This window comes from Nyctibius grandis, chromosome 24 (genome assembly GCF_013368605.1).
Source record: "Nyctibius grandis isolate bNycGra1 chromosome 24, bNycGra1.pri, whole genome shotgun sequence".
Taxonomy (NCBI): Eukaryota; Metazoa; Chordata; class Aves; order Nyctibiiformes; family Nyctibiidae; genus Nyctibius; species Nyctibius grandis.
The window spans coordinates 6,920,281-6,942,165 of record NC_090681.1 but is presented as its reverse complement, the minus strand read 5'-3'; the positions used below and the strand labels follow the sequence as shown (position 1 = coordinate 6,942,165).

Genomic DNA, 21,885 nt, shown 5'->3' with positions numbered 1-21,885 from the left:
GCCGAGGTTTGCAGGGCCGCAAATCACCCACCCGGCCTTTCCCGAGCTGCTTCCTACGCACCCAGCGGCGCTGGACCCCCCCTCCCCCTCGTCTCGTCTCTGAGGGATTGACGGGACCACAACCCCCAGCAGCTGGACGGGAGACACGACATGTCTGGGACACGCTGGGCCCGGATTCCTCCCGCCGCCCGGTGATGCCCGGGGCGCGTCGGGAGCGCCGGGAGGGCGCTGAGGCTAGTGGGGGGGGGGGACGGACCGTCACCGGGACCCCGCCCCGCCCGCCCCTACTGCGCAGGCGCCGAGGGAGAGCTGCGCCTGCGCCGCGCCGCGCGCCGGCCCCACGCGCTCCCCGCCGAGCCGGCTGGCAGCAGCGCGGCGCGCGCCCCGTCCCTCAGCCCGCCCGCCACGCGCCCTCCGCGCGCTGCCCCGGCGGGCACAGGTGAGGGGCGGCAGCGGACGGGACCATGTGGGCAGGCGCGGGGGGGGGTGGGTGGGTGTGTGTGTGGAGTGGGCGGGGAGCGGGCGGGACCACGCGGAGCCCCGCGGAGGGGTGAGGGGTGGCGGGCGCGAATGGCTCTGCGGGGGCCGCGACTGCGGCGGGAAATTCTGACGGCGGGAGAGGGAGAACCGGCCCTCGCTGACAGGCGGGAATGGCGGGGGGGGCGCTGACAGAGGGTCACAGACTGAGGGGTCGTTGACAAGAATGGTGGGGGGTGGTCGCTGACAGGGGGTCGCTGACAGGAATGGCGGGGGGTGGTCACTGACAGGGGGTCACTGACAGGAATGGCGGGGGCCCGGGGCTCCTCCAGGCAGCCGGTCTGTCCCCGGCTGCCCGGGGCAGAGCCCTCGCTGAGGCGGTGTCGGTGTCAGGCAGCGAGGCAGATGAAGTACATCCTGGTCACGGGCGGGGTGATCTCGGGCATCGGCAAGGGGATCATCGCCAGCAGCATCGGCACCATCCTCAAGTCCTGCGGGCTGCATGTCACCTCCATCAAGATCGACCCCTACATCAACATTGACGCTGGCACCTTCTCCCCGTACGAGCACGGTGAGTGGCCCCGCGGGGCCGAGCTGTCAGCGGGCAGTGGTGCCTTGAGGTACCCTAAGCTGGGTACCGGGGTCTTCCAGGTGGGTCCTGGGGCTGGCTTTGCCTGGAAGGAACCAGCTCCTTCGCGTGGTGGAAGAGTTTGTGTCTGGTCCTGTCTGGTCCTGGTTGTATGCAAGCTGAGCCTGTTGGTGGTTCCAGACTGACTGGTGGGGCTGATCGTGCCACCAGCAAACAGCAGAGATGTGCTCTCTGATCTTGTCATTGCTGCTTGGTCAAGGGATTCAGTCCTCAGTGTAGTAGTCCTCTGTGTTATATAAGGCTGTTGCTGTTAGTTTTGTTAGCTGCTCCTAAACTTGCTGTAGCAATCAAAGAAGGTGTTTCCTTACATTGAATTCTTCCAGCTGTCTCAGGCAAAACCGGCAAATTGCTGTTGTGGACCGTTTCCCCTTGACCTGTGCATTTGTGCCTTTTTCGGTGTGCCGCAGGGGAGGTGTTTGTGCTCGATGATGGAGGGGAAGTGGACCTGGACCTTGGTAACTATGAGCGCTTCCTTGACATCCGACTCACCAAAGACAACAACCTGACTACTGGGAAGATCTACCAGTATGTCATCAACAAGGAGAGGAAGGGAGACTACCTGGGCAAAACTGTCCAAGGTGAGGTGAAGCTTCATTCCTGATGCTTAGAAATTTATTCTGTATTTCTGTGCTGGTTGAATGCTTTTGCATTTCATTCTAACTTAAGGTCTTTGTTACATGCTGTTCTTGTGATGTTTTTAGTTTGTTTTTTAAAAGGGGAAGTAGAAGACACACCAGGGTAGGTGTAGTGGTGCATGCCGTACCGAATCAGGTCACCTGTAAGCCCCTCAAAACTTCCCAGTGCTCAGCAGTATGCTGCCTATTGTTGGGACCATCTGCTGGACTTGGGTCCAGCTATCTAACGTAGCCAATGCTAAATGTGAACAGACTTCAGAGAGAATTATTTGTTAGCTAGTTAAAATGGTTATTACTTTTGATAACTGTCATGTCATTAGAAAACCCAAATTATCTTTGAGGATCAGATCAGTCCCTTCTCTTTCTAAGCATCCTCCACAGCTGGTTTGGATAAGGAGTTTTACAGACTGTTTAAAAACAGAGTAACTCGCTCTGCTTAGAGCAAAGAACTGTTTGTCCTTGAATCTTGCAGCTTAAAGGAAACATTGCTTACATGTGTTTAAATTGAGGCAGGATTACATTGCCTGCCAAGGCAATTCTCTTGAAAATCACAGCCAAGAATAATCTCTTCAAAAATGCATACTACTTTGAAGACAAATCAGTGCTGAAGTGATATGGGAAGCACTGGCTAGTTTCAACAATTTGCTCTGTAATGAGTTAGAGGGAGAAATGTGCGTGGGCTGTGGCTTTAACCCTTGCCTGGGTTTCTTTTGCAGTTGTTCCCCACATCACAGATGCTATACAAGAATGGGTAATGAGGCAGGCACGAATTCCTGTAGATGAAGATGGCATTGAACCCCAAGTTTGTGTGATTGAGGTTTGTAGCTCTTAAAGAATATATATATATATATTGTTTTGCGCCTTGTGTGGAGTAAACTGAACTATATGCGTATTTTGCATAGTGAATCTTTTTGCAGTAATGTTCAACTTTGCGTGTTGTTGAGTTGGTTAAAAATCCTCCCTTGCTACTCTCACTTATTCGACCTTTTCTTTTGAATGCTCTGAGTCTGAATCCACACGTAGAAAGACAAGTCTTGGACAGTTACATTTTTGAGATGCTTTGCTCTCTAGTGTAATGTGGATTAGTCTGTAGAATGAATTTTAGCTCTCATAAGTATATACTGAAGTCTGAGTTAATCATGCTGTGCCCTCTTCTCCCTTGGTGCATAGAGGGAGGGTAGGTAAATCACCCTCTGGAAGCAGTTGTCTTTCCTCCTCAGCAGTACAGAGAGCCTTGGAGTGACAGTTCAAGCATAGACCTAGAAAAGGGAATGGCACAAGTTAGTGGTGACAAACCCTGTGCGGTTTCCTTTGCATTGTGTGGGACATCCTGCTGCCAGCGGAGGCAGAGTAGGGCGAAGGCTCTGAGACGGTGCTGCTGAGTTGGCTGGCAGGATGTGCTGATACAGGAGAGAGGGAGCTTGCCAGAGTGCCCAGGTCATGGTGACTTAGGACTCTCCCTGCAGCTTGAGTGCCAATTTCTGTTCCAGGATTCACAAGCCTGGATCTTGCAGTACCTCAGAGGCGCTGTCCAGAGAATGCCTTGTGTCTCTGTTCCTGCATGTGTCCAAAACCATTCCATATAGTTACTAAAACTTAACAGTTTTGCTTCTCTGTGTTCATAATTTTTAACACCTAAATCTTTTCCCTGAAGAGAAAATAGAGGCAAAGTTAATGTCCCTGGAGAGGTGCTGCCTATATGAGAGGCTGTTTTTCTTGTGGCTTTTTGATTTTTGGGGAAATCATGAGGGTAAAATAATAGGTGGGGTAGATTGGAGGCTGTGGAAGCAGTACATACAACTGGCAAATCCTGCTTTTCGTATTGGTGTTGATGCTTCTTTAGGGAATCAGAGGGAGGTGCTGGGGAGATGTTTTAGTGTCCTTTTATGTGTTTTAGTATGCTTTAGCGTACAAATTCAGTAGATGATGTTTTAGTACTAACTTTAATTCTAAATGTCTTTGTCTCTTTTAGCTCGGTGGGACAGTAGGCGATATTGAGAGCATGCCGTTCATTGAAGCCTTCCGCCAGTTCCAGTTCAAAGCCAAAAGAGAGAATTTTTGTAACATTCATGTCAGTCTAGTTCCCCAGGTAAGGACCTAAAATGTTTTGGCAGTCAGGGCCTTCCTCAGTCCAAAACTTGCTTTCTAAATATGTCTTTCTGAAATACTATATCTATAGGCACTCTTATATTTGTATTTCTATATTAGAAACTTCTGGAAGAAATGCAGAGAATATATGGTTACGTATTTAAAAAGGTTTGCAAGAAGTGAACAGAAACTTTTCAAAGTGTGTAAATGTGTAATAAATGGGAGTTGCAGCAAATGCAGGTTTGCATCTTTAACTGTTGTTTTTCTCTGTGGAATTGTCTCCTGGCTTTTGCAGGTAAACTTGCTTTCTAGGGCTGAAAACTTTCATTTCCCTTAATTTGCATAGCCTTTGATTTCTGCAAAGCTAATACAAAATTCAGTGATATATCCAGACTTCAGAGCCATTTGGACTTATCAATAAGATCATATTCCAAGCTCTCCCTGGAGTTCTTTAGTATTTCTGTTGCTGTGTGCCCTTTTTTTCTTTTTTTTTTTTTCCCCCAAGATTTACATTAGCTGTCGTTCATGAAATAGGTTGGGTTACTTTTGTAATTTCAAACCATAATACTGTGTTTTGAAACATAATGTTATTTTTCCCTAGATTATATTTTTAATGTGTGTTTTGATCTTTAACAGTAATTTCACAGGCTCTCACATCTGACTGCTATGTAAGCCTTAACGATCTGAGTGGCAGTGGCCCTTGGTTCAGAGATTCAACTAAGAAAAGGTGTTACGAAGCAGTGCTATGATAAGAATCAGTTAATTAGGAATCACAAAGAAAACCAACATATCCTTATGTGCCAAATAGATGAGGTGAACTCCAGTTAATATCCAAAGCATATGAAGGTGTTTTATGCCATATAATGCCCGATACAACCTCATCTGTATTATCTGCTCTGGTTTTGGAGACAATTTACAGTCTTAACCAAACAAAACATCTCTACTGCAGGAGTCACTACTGAAAAAATTCTTCCATGGTTATGTTAACAGTACTGGAGAGCATGAGTATTCCTTGTCTTGGAACTGGATTTGACAGAGCAACTTGATAGTTACTGGAGTGGAGATCAATCTTCATTCTCCTCTTTTCTCTTTCTTTCCCTTTCTGTCCAGGCTAGGTGATTTATGGAGGAAAAATTAGAAATATAAAATATTAGGTATTTGGAGGGAGGAGTGGGTAAAAACCTTAGGATCTCTGCTCTCTCCTTCCCTCCCTATAATGCATACCTACTTACTGTACAGACTTGAGCTCTGGTTTCTGCCAGTTGCTTTCAGTCTTTGAGGTTAAAATGATAGTGTACAGGGGTACATAAAGTTCATGTGAATTGTCTAAGAACTGGGTCAAAATTTTTGCAAGATGAATGGGTGGAGAGTCCCGATTAGCCTGATGAATCATTGCTACATATCATCATAATTTGATATACCAACTTCTGCTCTTCTCTGACCAGCCAAGCTCTACAGGAGAGCAGAAGACTAAACCCACCCAAAACAGTGTTCGTGAACTCAGAGGTCTTGGTCTCTCACCAGATCTGGTAAGGTTTGCTGCATGGCTTTGAATCTGAAAGTGCAGTACTGGCATGTTGCAACAACATCCTAGTCAAAATAGTGCTTAGGTTGAGAGCTCTTGTATATTGGTAATAAACAAGTAAAAGTAACGGAGTTGGGTTTTTTCCCCAAGTCATGGAGACTGCAGAAGGACAGCTTTTTTAGAGATTTGTTATATGAATATCTGAGTACTACTGTTTTGCTTCACAACCTTGATGTTGCTCTTCTGTTAGATCGTTTGCAGGTGCTCTACTCCGTTGGATACCTCAGTAAAAGAAAAGATTTCCATGTTCTGTCATGTTGAACCAGAACAGGTAAAGATTGCTGTCTGCACTTCCTTGCAATAAATATTCTAGCTGTTTGTCAAATGCTGAGTGGAGTTTTATCCAAGCGTAGCATTTTGTGTTCTAGCTGTGTCTTTTGTTAGCTGCGTAATTCATTTGCTGCTTTGTCTCACTTACATTCCTTACACATGTAACCATTGCAGAAATAGTCCTTTTTATGCCAGCAGCCAGGTGTTTTTATAAGGTAGTTAGCGTAGGCTTAGAGAATGCTGTGGAATCCAAGGTATTTTCTGAATAGCTGTTTTCGACCTTAGTTATCCTTCCACATTCCTTCTGTGAATACAGAAGAATGACAGTTTTCAGTATTTAGAGGCCAAAGAGTAGTTGCTCAAAATTAGGTTTAAAGGATACATGGATGTATTTCGTACACTGCTCTTCTCATGATACTATTCTTCTGCCCTGCACAGAAAAGTTGAAGTGGTATTTGAGAGAAGCATTGCTTCACTTGAATGTCATGAGATATGCAAAAATTCCATGTTAGCTGATTCTTTTTATACTGAGACTACTCTGCATAGCATAGTCTGAGGTAGACCTTGGAAAATAATCAGACTGTAGGGTAAATATTACCACTTATCAGTCCAGCTGGAGCTTGAAAAGATTTGTCTTTTTGTGGAAGACGAAGTATCACTTCACAATTCCAGGCGCTGTCAAGTCATTTTTATTAATTTTCTGTACAACAAGATCAAACTGAGCCTTGCAGTTTCAGGTATTACATTCAGAATTAGCTGGTAATAATATTGACGTCTCAGCAGTACAATATCTACCTCTTGTTGGCCAGGAATTGAAACTAATTTGGCTCTTGTCAGTCGCTTTCCAGGAAGCTTAATGCAATTTTACATAGTTGTTTCTCTGCAGTTGCACTTGAATTGAGAAGTAAATGCTATTGACTATAAAGGAGGAAAATTTGCAGGCTAGAGGGTTTTATTGGTGCAGTGTTGAACTTGGTTTTCATTTGAGTCAGGAGAAATGAGGATTTAAAAATAGTTGTGCCAGTGTATTTTTGATTCTTAAAGTACGGTCTCATTCTGATGGACAGGTGACAGTTGTCCAGAGCTGTCTTTCCTTTTCTGTGGAAGCACATTTCAGTGAACTAGAACCATTGATGTAGATATTCCTCATTGACTTAAGAATTCTTTGCTCATAGTTGTTTGATTAAACTAAGTCTGATGAAGGACGCCCTGTAAAATTTATTGCTGTATTGAGATCATAGATTTCCCTGGGCTTTAATCAAACTGGGAGCCCCAGTTAAGAACGACAGTGGTAGGAAGCGGGGAAGCTGGGCTTGTGGGCAGTTTAACTGTAGTTTCAAGTAGGATTACCAAGAAGGCTGTATCACAGGAGAAGTCTCTTTGAAGTGTTCTTTGAACTTTGCTATGTGCTCACATAACTTGCATAGCAGCTGACTTTCTTACTGCTAGATTATCATGTTATAGCCCTTCCCAAGGAGCTCCAGTGAGCAGGAATACCTGGGAAGTGTTGAAGGACGACCTTTTCAAGTGTGTGGAAACTAGTACTAAGCTATTGATATGTTATGTTATTTCCTGGAAGTTTGGGTGGTCATGTGCTTGTCTGCTGGAGATAGCACCTCTCTGAATATCTGTCTAAAAATAATTGCACAGGCACTTAGATCTGTTCTAATGACATTCGTGTTTTATGAACAGGTCATCTGCGTTCATGATGTCTCTTCTATCTACCGGGTTCCTCTGTTGTTAGAGGAGCAGGGAGTTGTTGACTACTTCAGACACAGGCTTGACCTTCCCATTGAGAGGCAGCCCAGGAGGATGCTCATGAAGTGGAAGGAAATGGCTGACAGGTGAGCTGCACCGCTGGGTGTAGTTTGAGTTAGGACTCCAGTTTAGTTTCTCTTCTTGGTTGCTGCTTATTAGGTGACGTGTGTTACTTCATGTTTAAGTGTTCTTACATGCTCACGTTTTTGTCTTCTTTTTTAAAAAAAAAAATTGTAAAATGCATTTTCTTCCTAGATGTTTAACTGTTTGAAAAAAAATTCAACATGAGAATCAAAGAATAGTTGGGGTTGGAAGGGACCTTTAAAGGTCACCTAGTCCAACCCTCCTGCAATGATCAGGGACATCTTCAACTAGATCAGGTTGCTCAGAGCCTCATCCAACCTGACCTTGAATGTTTCCAGGGATGGGGCATCTACCACCTCATTGAGCAGCCTGTTCCAGTGTTTCACCACCCTCATCGTAAAAAATTTCTTCTTAATATCTAGTCTAAATCTGCCCTGTAAAACAGGGTTTAAAACCATTACCCCTTGTCCTTTTGCTACAGGGTCTATTAAGAAGTCTGTCCCCATCTTGTAAGCCCTCTTTAAGTATTGAAAGGCAGCAATTAAGGTCTCCTCGGAGCCTTCTCTTCTTCAGGCTGAACAACCCCAACTCTCTCAGCCTGTCTTCATAAAATCCTGTAAGATAATGTCACTGAGTTCCTTATCTTGTGTTGGTAACGTACTGTCTATGTCAAAACCAGTTTGAAGTAATTCAAAGGTGGGCAGCTCTGCCCTCCCTTTTCATACAAAAAAACGCAGTGACATTACAAGGTGTTGAAATCCCTTTGTAGGCATATGTAGGAGTCATCAGGAGTGTCAATAAAAATGTACCTTTTAAGTATGCTTTCAGACAAGTGAAACAACTGGTTTGTAACTGTTCTGTCTGAGACTCCCACGACATGGTGTTTTTTTTCTTCTGGGGAATAGACTCTGTGTTCATTCGGAAATAGTGAATTGAGTCTTTTCAGTCAGCATTCAGGGCCGTTCTGAAGCCTTAAATATGTTTGTCCTCATAAGAAATTAATTTTCAAGATCTAGATGTTTCCCTTTATTGATATGCCCGACACAAGCCACCGCTGTCAATAACATTTCCTTTTAATGGGGAAAGCCCTCGGAAAGCAGGTTGGTTGAAAGTACTTACCAATTCTGAAATAAACTTTAAACAATCTCTTAGCTGTAGCCAAGAATGCTGCCTAAATCCCCTGCTGCCGGGTGCTGGGGATTGAAAGTGTAGGCAGTACCACCTTAGGACTCTAGAATTCCTTTCTCTATTTCTAGTTGCTGGAGTGAACTCACTCAGAAGCAGCGTGGGAAGGTGCAGTACAGTATAAACATATGTAGAGTTGTGCTTTGATCCTCTCTCCTAATAGTTTACTGCAGACTTTGAATCTAATACAGCATCCTAAAAAGACAGTTTGGACCTACTCAAAAGGGCTTTTCAGCATAAGGAGAGAGGAGTTAATTTATACGTGACTTTCCGCAACTGTTTTTCTCTGTCATGGTGTTATGTTTTTTCTTTCTTTTAATCTTGCTTTGATGTTTTTAAATCATAATTGTTACAAAAGGTCATCTCTTCCAAAGTCATCAGCGCTTTAGTTGGACAGACTTTCAAGAGCCCAACTGTTTATATTACTTGAAAAGCTGACTAGAATGTAAGTGATTCTTGCCCCCGTTTCCTGTTAATGATGAAATAACCCTTGTGGTTTGATTTTGTTTAGGTATGACCGTCTCCTTGAAACATGTTCCATTGCGCTCGTTGGCAAATACACCAAGTTTTCAGATTCCTATGCATCTGTCATTAAAGCACTGGAGCATTCTGCACTGGCTATCAACCACAAACTTGACATTAAGGTAGGGGTGGGTGCGTGTGTGTAAAAATTCCCCCCCCCACACTCCTTCCACCTACAGTGCCACGCATCTTAATTAAGTTTTTCACAAACCCACAGATAGTAAGGGAGAGTTGATTCAGCCGGTGTACTTTAAAATTGCCCTTGGATTACAGCATCAAAACATCTGTTGTCAGGCGTGAAACAGCTTCAGAGCAAACCAGCCTTTCATCCTGTAAGATATACAAGGTGTCTGTGTAATTGGTGGGAGCTCTTCAGTGCTCAGTGCTGCGTGCTGAACTGTGATAGAGAAGTAGATATATTTGAGGAGGGTACTCTTTGCTTTAATTTCTCTGATAGTTGTTGGAAGTGAACCTTTTGTTAGGGTTGTTGTTGTTATCCTTGTACTCGCAGGTTTTATGATGCTTCTGCCTCAGGCTTTATTAAGGTTTTAATGCTGGTTTGGCTGCACACGTGCTTTTAAGGATCTTGGGTGTAGCTAGATGCTCTGAAGAGGTGAAATATGTATCTGTTGTCAGAAATTTTACTTTCATTTAAATGTACTTTTAAAATGTCCAGCGAGTCATGATGCCAGTGAGTCATGGAAATAGGTGCTTCGTTTATAACAGCACTGTTCGACGTTTGGGTTACCTTTCAACTTACAAAATCAGTAGAGAAAAGAAGAAAAACAAGTAAGACTGGTGAAGGGTAAACCCTGTGCATGCATCTATGGGTAGTTCCTGACACAGCTGTATTTGTATGGTTCAGAAGGGGAACAGGTTCTGTGAGCCCTGTGTGTGGAGATCTTATGTTGGGTTAAAGAACTGTTGAGCAGTGTTACAAGCTTTAAAAAAAAAAAAGAAAGACAAGACAGAAATGGTTGTTCAAAAGGGTAAGCAGGCTGCCAGAACATTCAGCAGCTCAGAGATACTGCAATAGTGGCGATGAGAAGCTGGAAAATTTGCAGTTTTTTCCATATGTAACATTGGTCATAACATCCTTTAATCACAACGGCCTGTGTTTCACCATATCCTATTTGTTCTTCAGTCCCTCTTGAAGATTAAATGATGTCTATTTGATGAGACAGTGATTCAGTTTTTTTCTTGCAGTCTGGTTGTTTCTCTCTGCATAGCTGTGTGTTCCCATCTCACTGTGCTCCCTTCAGACTTCCCGTTTAATGAGTCTGGGTCTTACGGACATCAGCTTCATTTATGTGACAGCAGAGCTGCAGAGAAGGGAAGATGCAAAAAACATAGCTTCTGTTTGTGCATCTGTAGGATGATGGTGCTGGAAAGCAGTTTTGTTGACCAGCAGACAGGAAATCTGCCCAGAAAAAATATAAGCAAGTATCTAGTAGTAAACAAGTCCAGAGGAATGATGATATCTTAATTTAATGAGAATTAAGGAGACCCTGTATTTACACTCTTGTGGCAGTATCTCATCATCTTTTTTTTTGGATTTCTTCCCAGTATATTGACTCTGCTGACTTGGAGCCAGATACTCTGCAGGAAGAACCTGTCCGATACCATGAAGCATGGCAGAAGCTGTGTGGTGCTGAGTAAGACTCTCATACTCTGGCTCTGTTTTTGAAGCGTGTCTGATAAACTTGCTGGTATTGACAGTTTTGGAATTAAGAGCCTTGCTGGAGACTATTTTCTTAGGCACTGTACCAGCAAGCTGTGACATTGCCCCAGATACCTCTCAATTAAATTTAGGATAAGATGTAAAAATGGAGAATTGTTCTGTAAGTGAGGGAGTTTGTGAAAGGCAGCAGTAGGGGAGGTGATCATGCAGATGCAGATGTGCACAGGCTTAGTGGGGAAACAGGGTGAGAGGAAATAAGGAGAAAGGATAGATACTGGCAAAGGCTATTAAAGCCAAAGAGAGAGGATGGAAGGTGTAAATGTGGTGTAAAGTTCCTTAGGGATAAAGTCTGAGAAGTGAAAAACCATTAGGATGCAGAGGAGTGCCAAGAGTTAGCCCAGAAAACAAGAACAAGTGGGGCTTGTTAGCCCTCAGAGAAGCAGGCTTTGGGTGGTACGAGGAGAACGAAGAACCTCCTGCAGAATTTAGTGTCCTTGTGACTGCGGTTAGGACAACTTGCAGCCAGCGGCTTCCTCAGCATGGGCCTGGCTGGGTGATACGTTTGCAAACACATTTTGTGCAGAGCATGTGCGTCATGCACCATGAACCATGCCAGTATTGTAACCTGCATTGTATTTGGGATTTCTTGGGAAGGTAAAATTTGCATTTATAAAATGTTTCCCTGAAAATTTTGTGACATTTTACGTGACGGCTCACGTGAAATCATATGGAAACTGTGCTGCAGACAGGCCTTGCCACATAGGGCACTTTAAAGCCCTTTTCAGGAGTGAAGTCTTGCAAGTCCAAGGTTCTATGGGAGAGAGTTGGTACGTGGCTGGGGGGAACCACGCTGGTGAGCCCTATTTGAGTGGAATCTTTTCATCCTCATGCAGCGGAGTTCTGGTTCCTGGAGGATTTGGTGTTCGAGGGACAGAAGGCAAAATTCAAGCTATTTCCTGGGCAAGAAAACAGAAAAAACCCTTCTTAGGTGAGAAACATGTTTCATCCATAATAAGAAATAAAGAAAAGAAGTAGGTTGAGTAACAGTCTAACTGGTCTTCAGCAAGAGCTTTGCTGATTTTCATTAGTATTTAGAATGTAAAATTTTGAAAATAATTGGCTGAGGAAGGTAGTGATCTATGCTCAGCTTAACTGGGTAATGCAGCCGTCATCTGTAGCTAGCTCTGAAGTGGTTGGAGTTGGCTGGGATGTGATGACGTGGAATCTCTGTGATGAGGGTGTAGGAGTCTCGGATGACGTTTCAGAGGAGGCTGTGGTGATCTTGGCACGAAGAAATCTGTGACTGCATTTAAACGAAATGGACATAGTGAGAGACTGGAAATATGTGAGCAGAGTGGATGGGGAAGGGAGGCGTGGAGTAAAACTTGTCAGAAACTACTTGGTACAGAGCGAACAGACCCCTAAATCCAACTCAAAGGTCTGTCTCACCCAGGTTTTCCTCTGACTCAGCACAGCTCTGTGAAGGTGTGTGTGCTTTGTGGTACGGACTCAGCGGTCCTTGTCCTGACTTGATCTGTGTTCTGCCTTGCCTTCTGCAGGAGTTTGTCTGGGAATGCAGTTAGCAGTTGTGGAGTTTGCACGCAGTGTTCTTGGTTGGCAAGGTAAGTGCACAAAACTCTTCTGGGGTTTTGGTCATTTCTTTGATTGCTTGAGTAATACCTGTATTTTTTTAAATACCTGTAATTTATAATTTTTCATTGGTAGGTAGATTTAATTTTTTTTTCTAGGTCTGTAAAATTCCCCATCTCCTTTGCTAATTCAAAGGAAAAACAACAATTTCCTTATTCAAATAAAAATCAATGGAGTACGGCATGCTTATAATGACAGAAAACTTTCTAGTGCTTAGAGTGAGGTTCAGCTCCTGAATAAAACACTGCAGTGGAGTTGTGCCTATGTGTGCTGGACATCCTAAATTCCCATTATAGCCAGTGGGAATGAAGACTGAAAAGCAATTAGCTGACGAGGCAGTCGCACTGCCTTCAGTGAGTTGAAATGCTTTCTGGGCTCCGCTGCTTGAACTGACTAGGTCCCTGTTGTCACAGCTCCCTTTACAGAGTGCTACATTTAGTTTCTCAGCCTGATTCGAGTCTCGCTGTTAGCGAAGGTAGGGGAAAATGTGCTTCTCAGAGTACTGCTCCCTTCCCCCTCCCTGTCTTTATTTAAAATATTCTAAGCTGTTGAATGTGGGCTTTTCCTGAATGACCCTCACTTTCCTCACTGGTTGCCCTAAGATAGCAACCTCCAGGCAGCCTCAGAAATTCATAAACGGTGCTGACAGAGCCCTGTTCCTGCTCTCAGGAGCTGAGCTGGCAGCTCTGTGCAGGCAAGTGGCTCAGCACAGCTAAGGTGCTGCTTGCCAGAAGTGTGGGGATGGGACACAGCTGTACCTGGGGGAGGTCCTGTAAGTGGATGTCATGGTGTGAGGGACTTGGTGTTTCTAATTGATGAACGTAACGTTGCAGATGCTAACTCGACAGAATTTGACCCCAAAACTGCTCATCCAGTGGTGAGTTTATGGCGACTTGCTTGTAATAACCTTCCTGGGCTAGACTTCTCTGCACATACCTCTTGGTACTGTTAAGAGCTTGGATTATTACGTCTTGTGGCTTTTAAGTCTTCCATCATTTACTAATCTGAAAAGAAAATGTCTTTGCCTAGTTAGCTGTATGGCAGTTGTGACTTCATAGAAGATTACAGTGCTTATTATAGGTGAAACACTGATTTATTTTTATTTTTAATTACACTTTTTCATAAAACAAGGTGTTTTCTAAGGTAAAAGGTTCTTAAAGGGCAGTTTGAAAGCTAACTGATTTCAGAGAGTAAATGGTAAAGATTTGGGGATATCCAGATTCCACTGCATAACTGTTTAATTATGATCTCAGTAATTAACATAGACAGACATGAATTCCTTGGAACGTTTGGGGAGAGATTTCTGAACCTGCATTTCTCAGGCTGCAGGCTCTATGTGCCTTGTGCCCAGGGCCCACCACAATGACTGGCTTCTATAATTGCTATAATTTAAAATGCTACTCCAAAGGAAAAAGTTCTCAAAAAAAACAGCTTATGAAGTTAGTTATCAAGGTGTAAGTGATTCTGATTTGGGGATTTTGTTTCTGTACATTTGCTTGTTTGTTTGTTTAACATTTAGTCCAGTAAACAGCACTGTATTAGTGGGTGGGATCTGTGTAGGCTTTGACTGAGACTACAGCTTCCTGAATACCCGCAAACCTTCCACATGTTCTGTACAGCCTTTACTAGAATAACTCAGCTAACTAATCTAGTTCTGTTGGTCTACTTTGTCAAGACAACATTCACTGGGGTGGTTTGGTTGTTTTCTGGGTGGATGTTGGGTTTTTTTTTTACCCTTTAACATTTCAGAGTCTGCCTGGGATTGTTATTCCTCCCTCATCCTCACCTCCCTCTCGGAATGCTTTTTCCAGGTCATAGACATGCCAGAACATAATCCTGGGCAAATGGGTGGGACCATGAGGCTTGGCAAGAGAAGAACACTCTTCCAAACCAAGAACTCAATCATGAGTAAGGCATTTCTCACCTCTTTTGGAAGTGTTTGCTGGGAGTGATGTGCGTGTATGATGGGTATGGGGAATGAGACATGGGCATGTTAAAGCATCCGTGAATGGTCTGTGTTTGCAGACTGTTCTGGTAGTGAAATGGAGATCAATGACTTTGGTCCCCTCTAGAAGTGGCAGATTCTGATGGATGCTATTCATATGAACTCGTTAAAACTTGGCATCATGGGAACTGTTTGGCATTTGCTCTAAGAAACGTCTTCCTTTCGGTGTAGGGAAGCTGTACGGAGATCACGATTTCTTGGAAGAGAGACATAGACACAGATTTGAGGTAAAAATGCTATTGTAGGTGTTGAGCTTTTCTGGGTAATCCAAACACAAGACATCATGGGTTTTCTCACTTCTGGTCTTCTAGGTCAATCCAGAATTGAAAAAGTATTTTGAAGAGCAAGGTTTGAAGTTTGTAGGCCAGGATGAGGAGGGAGAGCGAATGGAAGTGGTTGAGTTGGAAGGTGAGTACTTAAGCAATTAGTTTGTGGGTGTAGGTATTTACACCTGGGAGGGTAATTGAGGAGGTTTTTGTGTGGGACCAGTCCAGGCTCTCGCAGAATGATTCCATCCATAAAATTACACTAAAGAAAGAATGCCACGTGCCTGTCCATTTAGGGACAAAAGGCAGGAGAGAAATTACACTTCTTCCCCATCATCAGGGCTTCAACGTGACCAATGCTTTCACCTGCAGTTCAGCCACAGGCTTAAGAGACTTGACACGAATGTTTTCTGTTTCTTTCTTTTAGAGCATCCGTTCTTCGTTGGTGTTCAGTATCACCCTGAATTCCTCTCTAGACCAATTAAGCCATCTCCCCCGTACTTCGGCCTCCTCTTGGCATCTGCAGGAAGACTCACGCATTATCTACAGAAGGGCTGCAGGCTCTCACCCAGGTAGGCTGAAGGAAGACACCAGTCAGACCTTCCCCAGGGCAGTGCTTCTTCCTACAGGATAAACCAGAGAATCCTCTTGGCACAGAGTTACTGTGGGGTATTTGCAGCACCTCTTCTTTCCACTTTTTCTTTGAAACCTCTTGCCTTGCATTTTAAAGTTGGCTGCAGTGCCATAGAGCTGTGCTGCAGTGAGGTCCCGACTGCAGGGAGAGTAACTGTGGTCTCATGCTGTCAGTCAGAGGTGTTTGGGGAGACTGCAGCTGGGCCTGTTCTTTTAGGTGATCACAGACCTCATGGGGTTTTCCCCACGTTCCGTGTACAAGTCCTAGGTACCGGTTGGTCCTTAAGGAACTTGTTCATGTTGCTGATTTAAAGAATGGACCCTGGTGGTTGCAGCTTCATTTTTTTTCTGCTGACTTAAGCTTGCTTTTGTCTCAATTTGCAAAGCAACTAATGTGTTGGGTAAACTTAATGGTACGTTTACTTCCTTCTGCTGCTCCCTAATGCTCTGCAGCTCTGCTCAGCAGACATGGCAATATGTAACAAATAAACATCACTTTGATAGTCACCCGTTTTCCTCCTTGTAGAGGAGAACACAGAAGATTTGCTGGTGTAGCTGGAGTGCTAACGCACACTAACCAAAAAACCCCAAACTAAATGCAGAAGAGAAATAGCACTGAACGTATTAAACTAAAGCAAGGCAAAAATGAAAGTATTGGCCTTTCTGGGTTGAGCTGCAATGCAGCTGCACCACAGGAGTTCCTGCGTCCATGTCTGGAGAACCGCTGTCAGTTGTGATCTGACTGATCTGCTCTGAAGAGTTTCTATGTGAAGATGTCTCATTTCAATGCTCCAAGTGTTGAGGGGTATTTTAATTTCCTGGTTTTGCACATGTGAGTTTGAAATGGCTTCTCACAGCAGAGGAGCTGAAGTTTCCTCTCTGCTGCAGCATCCTCAGTTAATATTATCTGCTGTTGGAGTCTTTTGTGGTTGTGGTCCCAAATTGTTTCATATTTGGCATATAATCTAAAAATACTGATGGCGGGTGTAGCCCAGCCTGTGCTCCCTTTCACTCCTGTGCTCTTGTAACTCTCATCACGTTTTCAGCTAAGTCTCATCATTGCACACTCATGAGGTTTGCAGGTGACACCAAACTGGGGGGAACAGACTCTACCCTTGAGGTTGGGACCACTGTTTGGAGAGACCTGGGGCTGGAGCAGTGGGCCAGCAGGAACTTGATGAGGTTTAACAAGGACAAATGCAGAGTGCTGCAGCTAAGCACCCCCTGCAGTAACACGGGCTGGGGGCTGAGCAGCTGTGGAGCAACTCTGCTGATAAGGTCTTGGGGAACACCAAAGTGAACCTGAACCAGCAGCGTGCGCTGGCAGCAAAGAAAGGACGAACAACATCCTGGGCTGTATGAGTAAGAGCACAGCCAGTACATGGAGAGAAGTGATGATGTTTCTTCACTTGGCATTTGTTAGACCACATATAGAATATTCCGTGTGGTTTGGGGTCACCCAGTACAAGTAAAACATTGATAAATTGGAGAGAGTTTAGGGGAGGGCCACTGAGAAGGTCAGGAGGTTGGAGTACTTGCCCAGTGAGGAAAGGCCAAAGTAGCTGGGCTTGCTCAGCCTGGAGAAGGGAAGACTTGATGGGGGACCTACAAGCAGCCTGTCAGCACTTAAAAAACATGATCAAGAAGATGAAAACAGGATCTTTACAGAAGTGCATGGTGGGAGGATGAGACACAATGGACATAAATGGAAATAAGAGAGGTTCTGACTGGATATCAGGAAGATCTTTTTCACCATTAGATAAGTCACGTAGTGGTGCAAGGTGCCCAGAAAGGCTGCGTGATCTCTGCCCTTGGAGCATTTCAGAATGCGACTGGGTAAAGCCCTGAGCAGCCGTGTCTGATGTGACAGCTGTCCCTGCGCTGTAACTGTCCTGAGGTCCCTTCTGGTCTGAATTATTCTGTGATTCTGAAAAAGCTGTTTAATGGATTAAAGGCAATCAGGTGTTACTGGGAAGCTGAAATAGAATGGCTTACGGGTGATTAACCAGTCTGCTCTTTCCTATTTATTGAATTTCCTTAGGAATAACTTTGCCTTATAAAATGCCTGTTATCTGTATAATCACAAACCTTGAAGCTGATGACAGCCCTATTTCCAAAGGGACAGCTATACTCGGAATTTTGCGTGCTTTGCTTTCCAACCTCAGCCAGCAGTACTTACTTCCAAACCCCACTAAGTCCTGATGCAAAACTAGATCTAGGAAGCACTCGTGCTCCGTATAACAAAACCTTTCTGAATTCTGCAGGGACACCTACAGCGACAGAAGTGGCAGCAGCTCGCCTGACTTGGAGATAACAGAGCTGAAGTTTCCAGCAGTAAATCACGACTGATTCCTGGTAACTATTAATGACCTCAACCTCTTTTCTTACGGAAAAAAATTCCTTGCCCGGTCTTTCCTCCTGGCATCTGAATGTTTCACATCAGTTGGTAGAAAACTGGCACGCCATGAGAAGTGCTGGTGCTCCTACACGTGTTCCAGCTGTGCTGAGGGATGCATAATATGTTTCTGTGTAACGGATGGGGGGGTGGGTATTTCTTTAGCAAATTGACAAATAATAAAGTATTAAAATACGTGCGGGAGTTTGAGATTAAATTCAGATAAAGAAGCAAAGCAGAAATACAGCACCCATTCCTGAAAATGGAGGCAAAGCTGAGCAAGGGGTTACTGGATTTAGAAAGTTTAGTATTTTGGGAGCGTTCTCACCTTTGCCAAAGAACATTTTTGAAGGGGCCGTTATCCCCCATCTCTTGAGACAGCGAGTTTCCCTGTCAGACCAGTGGGCTTGAGCTCTGCATTGAAATAGCTACTGCAGATGTTACATGGATGTGAAAATTGAATGTATATAGTGCAGTCATGCAGGGGGAGCAGTAAAACCTGGCAGTCAAAGGTAGGCTTAATATTGAAATGAGCTCCCTGTGTGCGGTGGGTGATCGTGGACGTAACACTTTTCCCCACTGCTCTGGCTGGTTTTGTGTGGGGTTTTTGGAGAAGTTAAGCAGCATTTGTGCGCGCACGTGTCGAGTGAGAGCAGGGGTTGAGTGCTGAATGCCAGGGGACCACGGATGTCCAGCTCTGCCCTCCTCCCCCTTCACATAACAGATGCTTCCAAAATTAACTGCAGAGGGAGAAATGCGGGTGAGCCTGAGTCTAGCACAGCAGTAATTCCCCATCCCTGGTCACAGGACTGGGCCGTTGTGGTGCTGAAGATATCTGGGATCGCAGGTGTTGGGTTGTTCCCGATCTGGTACAGTAGCAGACTAAAAGCTGAAGAGTCTTCTCTGTGAATTTTTATCCTCCTGAAGATACTCTGAACCTTTGGTTCGCTGACAATATCCAGGGTGGTCCCTAATGTGACAAGTCTGGGTGCTGCCTTGATACCCGGTGGCTTGGAGGGCATCCCCAAATGAAGCAATCGTAGGGACGGTGACACTGGTGTGTGTGGCGTGTCGCCTGTCGCCTGCTGGTACCCAGCTCAGCTCAACTCTCTCTTAATAGCTGCCACATGATGAAGATTTTCCTTTGGTACCGGCCATGGGCAGTGCTGGGAAGGGCATGAAGTTAATTCTTAGCTTCACAGTGCTCACTCCCTGCTTTTTATTTAAACACATCGACTTCTGGAAGGAGCTTTCTGAGAGGTGTAACACCCTGGTCTTCATGTTGCCGTAGCGCCTCTGTGAAATGAACAGACATCTTGAAAGTCGCACCTTGAATCCTGTGTCCAGTTCTGGGCCCCGCACTTCAAGAAAGATGTTGAGGTGTTGGAGCGAGTGCAGAGGAGGGCGACCAAGCTGGTGAAGGGTCTGGAGGGTCTGACCTACGAGGAACAGCTGAGGGAGCTGGGGGTGTTTAGCCTGGAGAAGAGGAGGCTCCGAGGTGACGTTAGTGCAGTCTACAACTACCTGAAGGGAGGTTGTAGCGGGGTGGAAGTCGGCCTCTTCTCCCGGGCAACTAGCGATAGGACAAGAGGACACAGCCTCAAGCTTCGCCAGGGGAGGTTCAGGTTGGACATTAGGAAGCATTTCTTCTCAGCAAGGGTCATTAGCCATTGGAAGGGGCTGCCCAGGGAGGTGGTGGAGTCACCATCTCTGGATGTGTTTAAGAAAAGCCTGGACATGGCACTTAGTGCCATGGTCTAGTTGCCATGGTGGTGTCAGGGCAATGGTTGGACTTGATGATCCCAGAGGGTTCTTCCAACCTCATTGATTCTGGGATTCTGTGTGATTCTGTCCTGGAGGAAGAGTGCTGTGGGGTCCCATGTGTTATGTTTTCTGGGGTGACGTATGTAGGACTCGACTGCAGTGTGCTGTGCAGTTCCAGCTGTCAATAACTCCTGCTCCTTTTCTTTCTCTCTTTTTTCCAGATGTGTCTTTGCTGAAGAGAAGAGTCTTCGTTAGGTTTCCAGGCATTCTTACAGCAATAGCTTGAACACCGTCAGCTTTGGGCTTTCTTAAGTTATGGTTTTATAATTTTCATTATGAAATCCTGTCCCTTTATTTCCTCAACTCTTCTGTCCTTTGGTTATTTTCTGTGTAGATTCTGTTTATTTCAGGAGTAGAGCTCATCACAGCACATGGCACCTCTAGACTTTCTGCAATTAGAACCATCTTGGGGTGTGGGATGTGATGTGTTGGGGAGAATCCAGGTGCACGCTTCCTTCCTAACGCACGGTAACGCCGGCGTGAGCTTGGGTCTCGGACACTGGCAGTGCGGTGGTTTCTCCAGCCTTTCTGCTCCCTCAGCAGTCTTTATTCCTGGTGAAATTATGTGGATGAACTAGATTTTGGGGGCTCGCTCAGGTCTTGAGCTGTGCTGTGCTGCAGAGGATGGGTCTGTTCAGCTTTATGCAGTCTTTTTGTTTAAGGGGGGTTGGGAACATTTTGTTCTGTGTTTTTTTTTCAGTAGTATTTAAACATTTGGCGCTGGTGGTCTGGGTGCATTCATTGCCGGCAATGAACTTTTAACCAGGAAAATCTTCCTGGAATAGAAGAGTTAATCTGGAACATGATCAGCTCTAACTGTGATATGTCACTCTGCAAGGATGCAATTAACTTGGATCGTGTGAAAAAACAAACAAAAAAAAAGCAAAAATGTCAGGAAAGCCTGAAACGGGGCGTAACTGTTCGCCCTTTCTGTGCCAGTATTTGCTGGTGCTGCTTCTTGGGCTGGGAAATTTCAACTCCTTGCATCAAGGGGGAGGTACAGAACAGAAAGTGAACTGCTTTCAGCTGCTGCCTTTAACCGCTCCCGTTGCGATTTGCCTTGGACTGAGCAGTTTGTGGTGCTGGTCTGTGTTGATCCGGTGCCTTTTTCTACCCGGCGGGGCCGCGCGTCCCGTGCCCGGCGCCGTACGGACGCTGCTCCCCGAGGGAGGGCTGCCGCGGTTCGCCCGCAGCGTTCCTGGGGTTAGCTGTGTGCTGTCCTACGATGACGAGCTCAGCTCTGCAGTTCTGGGGTGGGAAATGCACTCGCTTTTTTTATTTTCCCCCACCTCTTGCTGCGGTGTAAGCGACAGAGTTTTGGGTCTTTGGTAATTTAGAAGAAAGGAAGAAAGTGTCTCCGTTGTCTGAAGCGTCGTATGATCAGAACTTTTCAGTTCATTAAAGTTTGGAGAAAGCTGTACGGCTCGAGCCTGGCTGAGGACTCACTCCTGTGTTGTCAGATGCCAAACTTTAATTAAACCCTGTCCTGTCTCATCTTCAGTGATCTTTTCCGCAGCCCCTCTTGCTTTATTCCTCAGTTACTTTAAATCCACGCTGTAAAGCTGCTTTTAGCCCAGAAAGCTTTGAGTGTTCTTCGTGGGTGCTGCAAAAATGATCAACCGAGTTGTGAACAAACCCTGGCCGTGAAATGGCCGGTCCTCGTAGCAGGGGGAGATCGTTTCTTATCTGTCGCACAACTTTGTTTTCTTTCTCCTGAAATGTTTTTGTTTTGGCCAAAACTGTGCAACTGACTTGGTCAGTAAATACTTATTTGTAATAAAAGGAATAACTAGCCAAGAGCTTGTGATATTACTGCTGCAGCTCAGGGAGAAAAAGGACTGAAGTACAATACTGTCCAATTTTAAATTAATCCAGCGTAAGCTAGAAATATTTGTTAGCTGTATGTGCAGTATTTCCAAAGCCTGGCTGAAGTGATGAGGCTTCCCCTGAGCCCTGGAGAAACCTGGGGAAGCCTGACGGAGCCCAGAGCCCGCGCAGGGCAGAAAAGTGAGTGGTTTTAATGGCCTTGTGCTGTTTGCTGCCTCTCCCTGCCCAGCCGGGAGCGCCGCTCGCCCGCTGCCCGCCGCAGGCTGGTAGGAACGCGCCGAGGTCCAGAGCCCGGCCTTGGGCTGCGTGGGAGCGTGGGGCTGTCCCTGCTGCCCCTTGCTGTGCCCCCCC

The 21,885-nt window shown here is 45.3% G+C and overlaps 1 protein-coding gene across 3 annotated transcripts; it reads left to right on the top strand.

Annotated features, from left to right (window-relative positions):
- Window positions 1–342: 342 nt before the first annotated feature.
- CTPS1 (CTP synthase 1) lies at window positions 343–21,504 on the top strand. 3 transcript variants are annotated; one of them, XM_068417737.1, is made up of 19 exons: window positions 343–439; window positions 875–1,048; window positions 1,534–1,704; window positions 2,478–2,578; window positions 3,734–3,850; window positions 5,295–5,378; window positions 5,625–5,705; window positions 7,397–7,548; window positions 9,243–9,375; window positions 10,820–10,908; window positions 11,828–11,922; window positions 12,494–12,556; window positions 13,418–13,461; window positions 14,396–14,492; window positions 14,761–14,816; window positions 14,901–14,997; window positions 15,283–15,427; window positions 17,753–17,843; window positions 19,869–21,504. In XM_068417737.1, the coding sequence occupies exons 2-18, from the start codon at window positions 883–885 to the stop codon at window positions 17,835–17,837; spliced, it is 1,776 nt and encodes a 591-aa protein (XP_068273838.1). In that variant the 5' UTR covers window positions 343–439; window positions 875–882; the 3' UTR covers window positions 17,838–17,843; window positions 19,869–21,504. The 3 variants fall into 3 exon arrangements, with proteins under 3 accessions (XP_068273838.1, XP_068273836.1, XP_068273837.1); XM_068417735.1 differs by having other exon boundaries at window positions 363–439; window positions 871–1,048; XM_068417736.1 differs by having other exon boundaries at window positions 382–439; window positions 782–1,048.
- The last annotated feature ends 381 nt before the right edge of the window (window positions 21,505–21,885 follow it).

What these genes read in the sequence shown, in the direction of transcription:
- CTPS1 (XM_068417736.1), top strand. Translation starts at nt 784, where the DNA reads ATGGCGGGGGCCCGGGGCTCCTCCAGGCAGCCGGTCTGTCCCCGGCTG. An exon ending in CCTGGGCAAAACTGTCCAAG is followed by an intron (nt 1,705 to 2,477) that starts GTGAGGTGAAGC and finishes TTTCTTTTGCAG; the next exon opens with TTGTTCCCCACATCACAGAT. An exon ending in ACAGAAAAAACCCTTCTTAG is followed by an intron (nt 11,923 to 12,493) that starts GTGAGAAACATG and finishes TGCCTTCTGCAG; the next exon opens with GAGTTTGTCTGGGAATGCAG.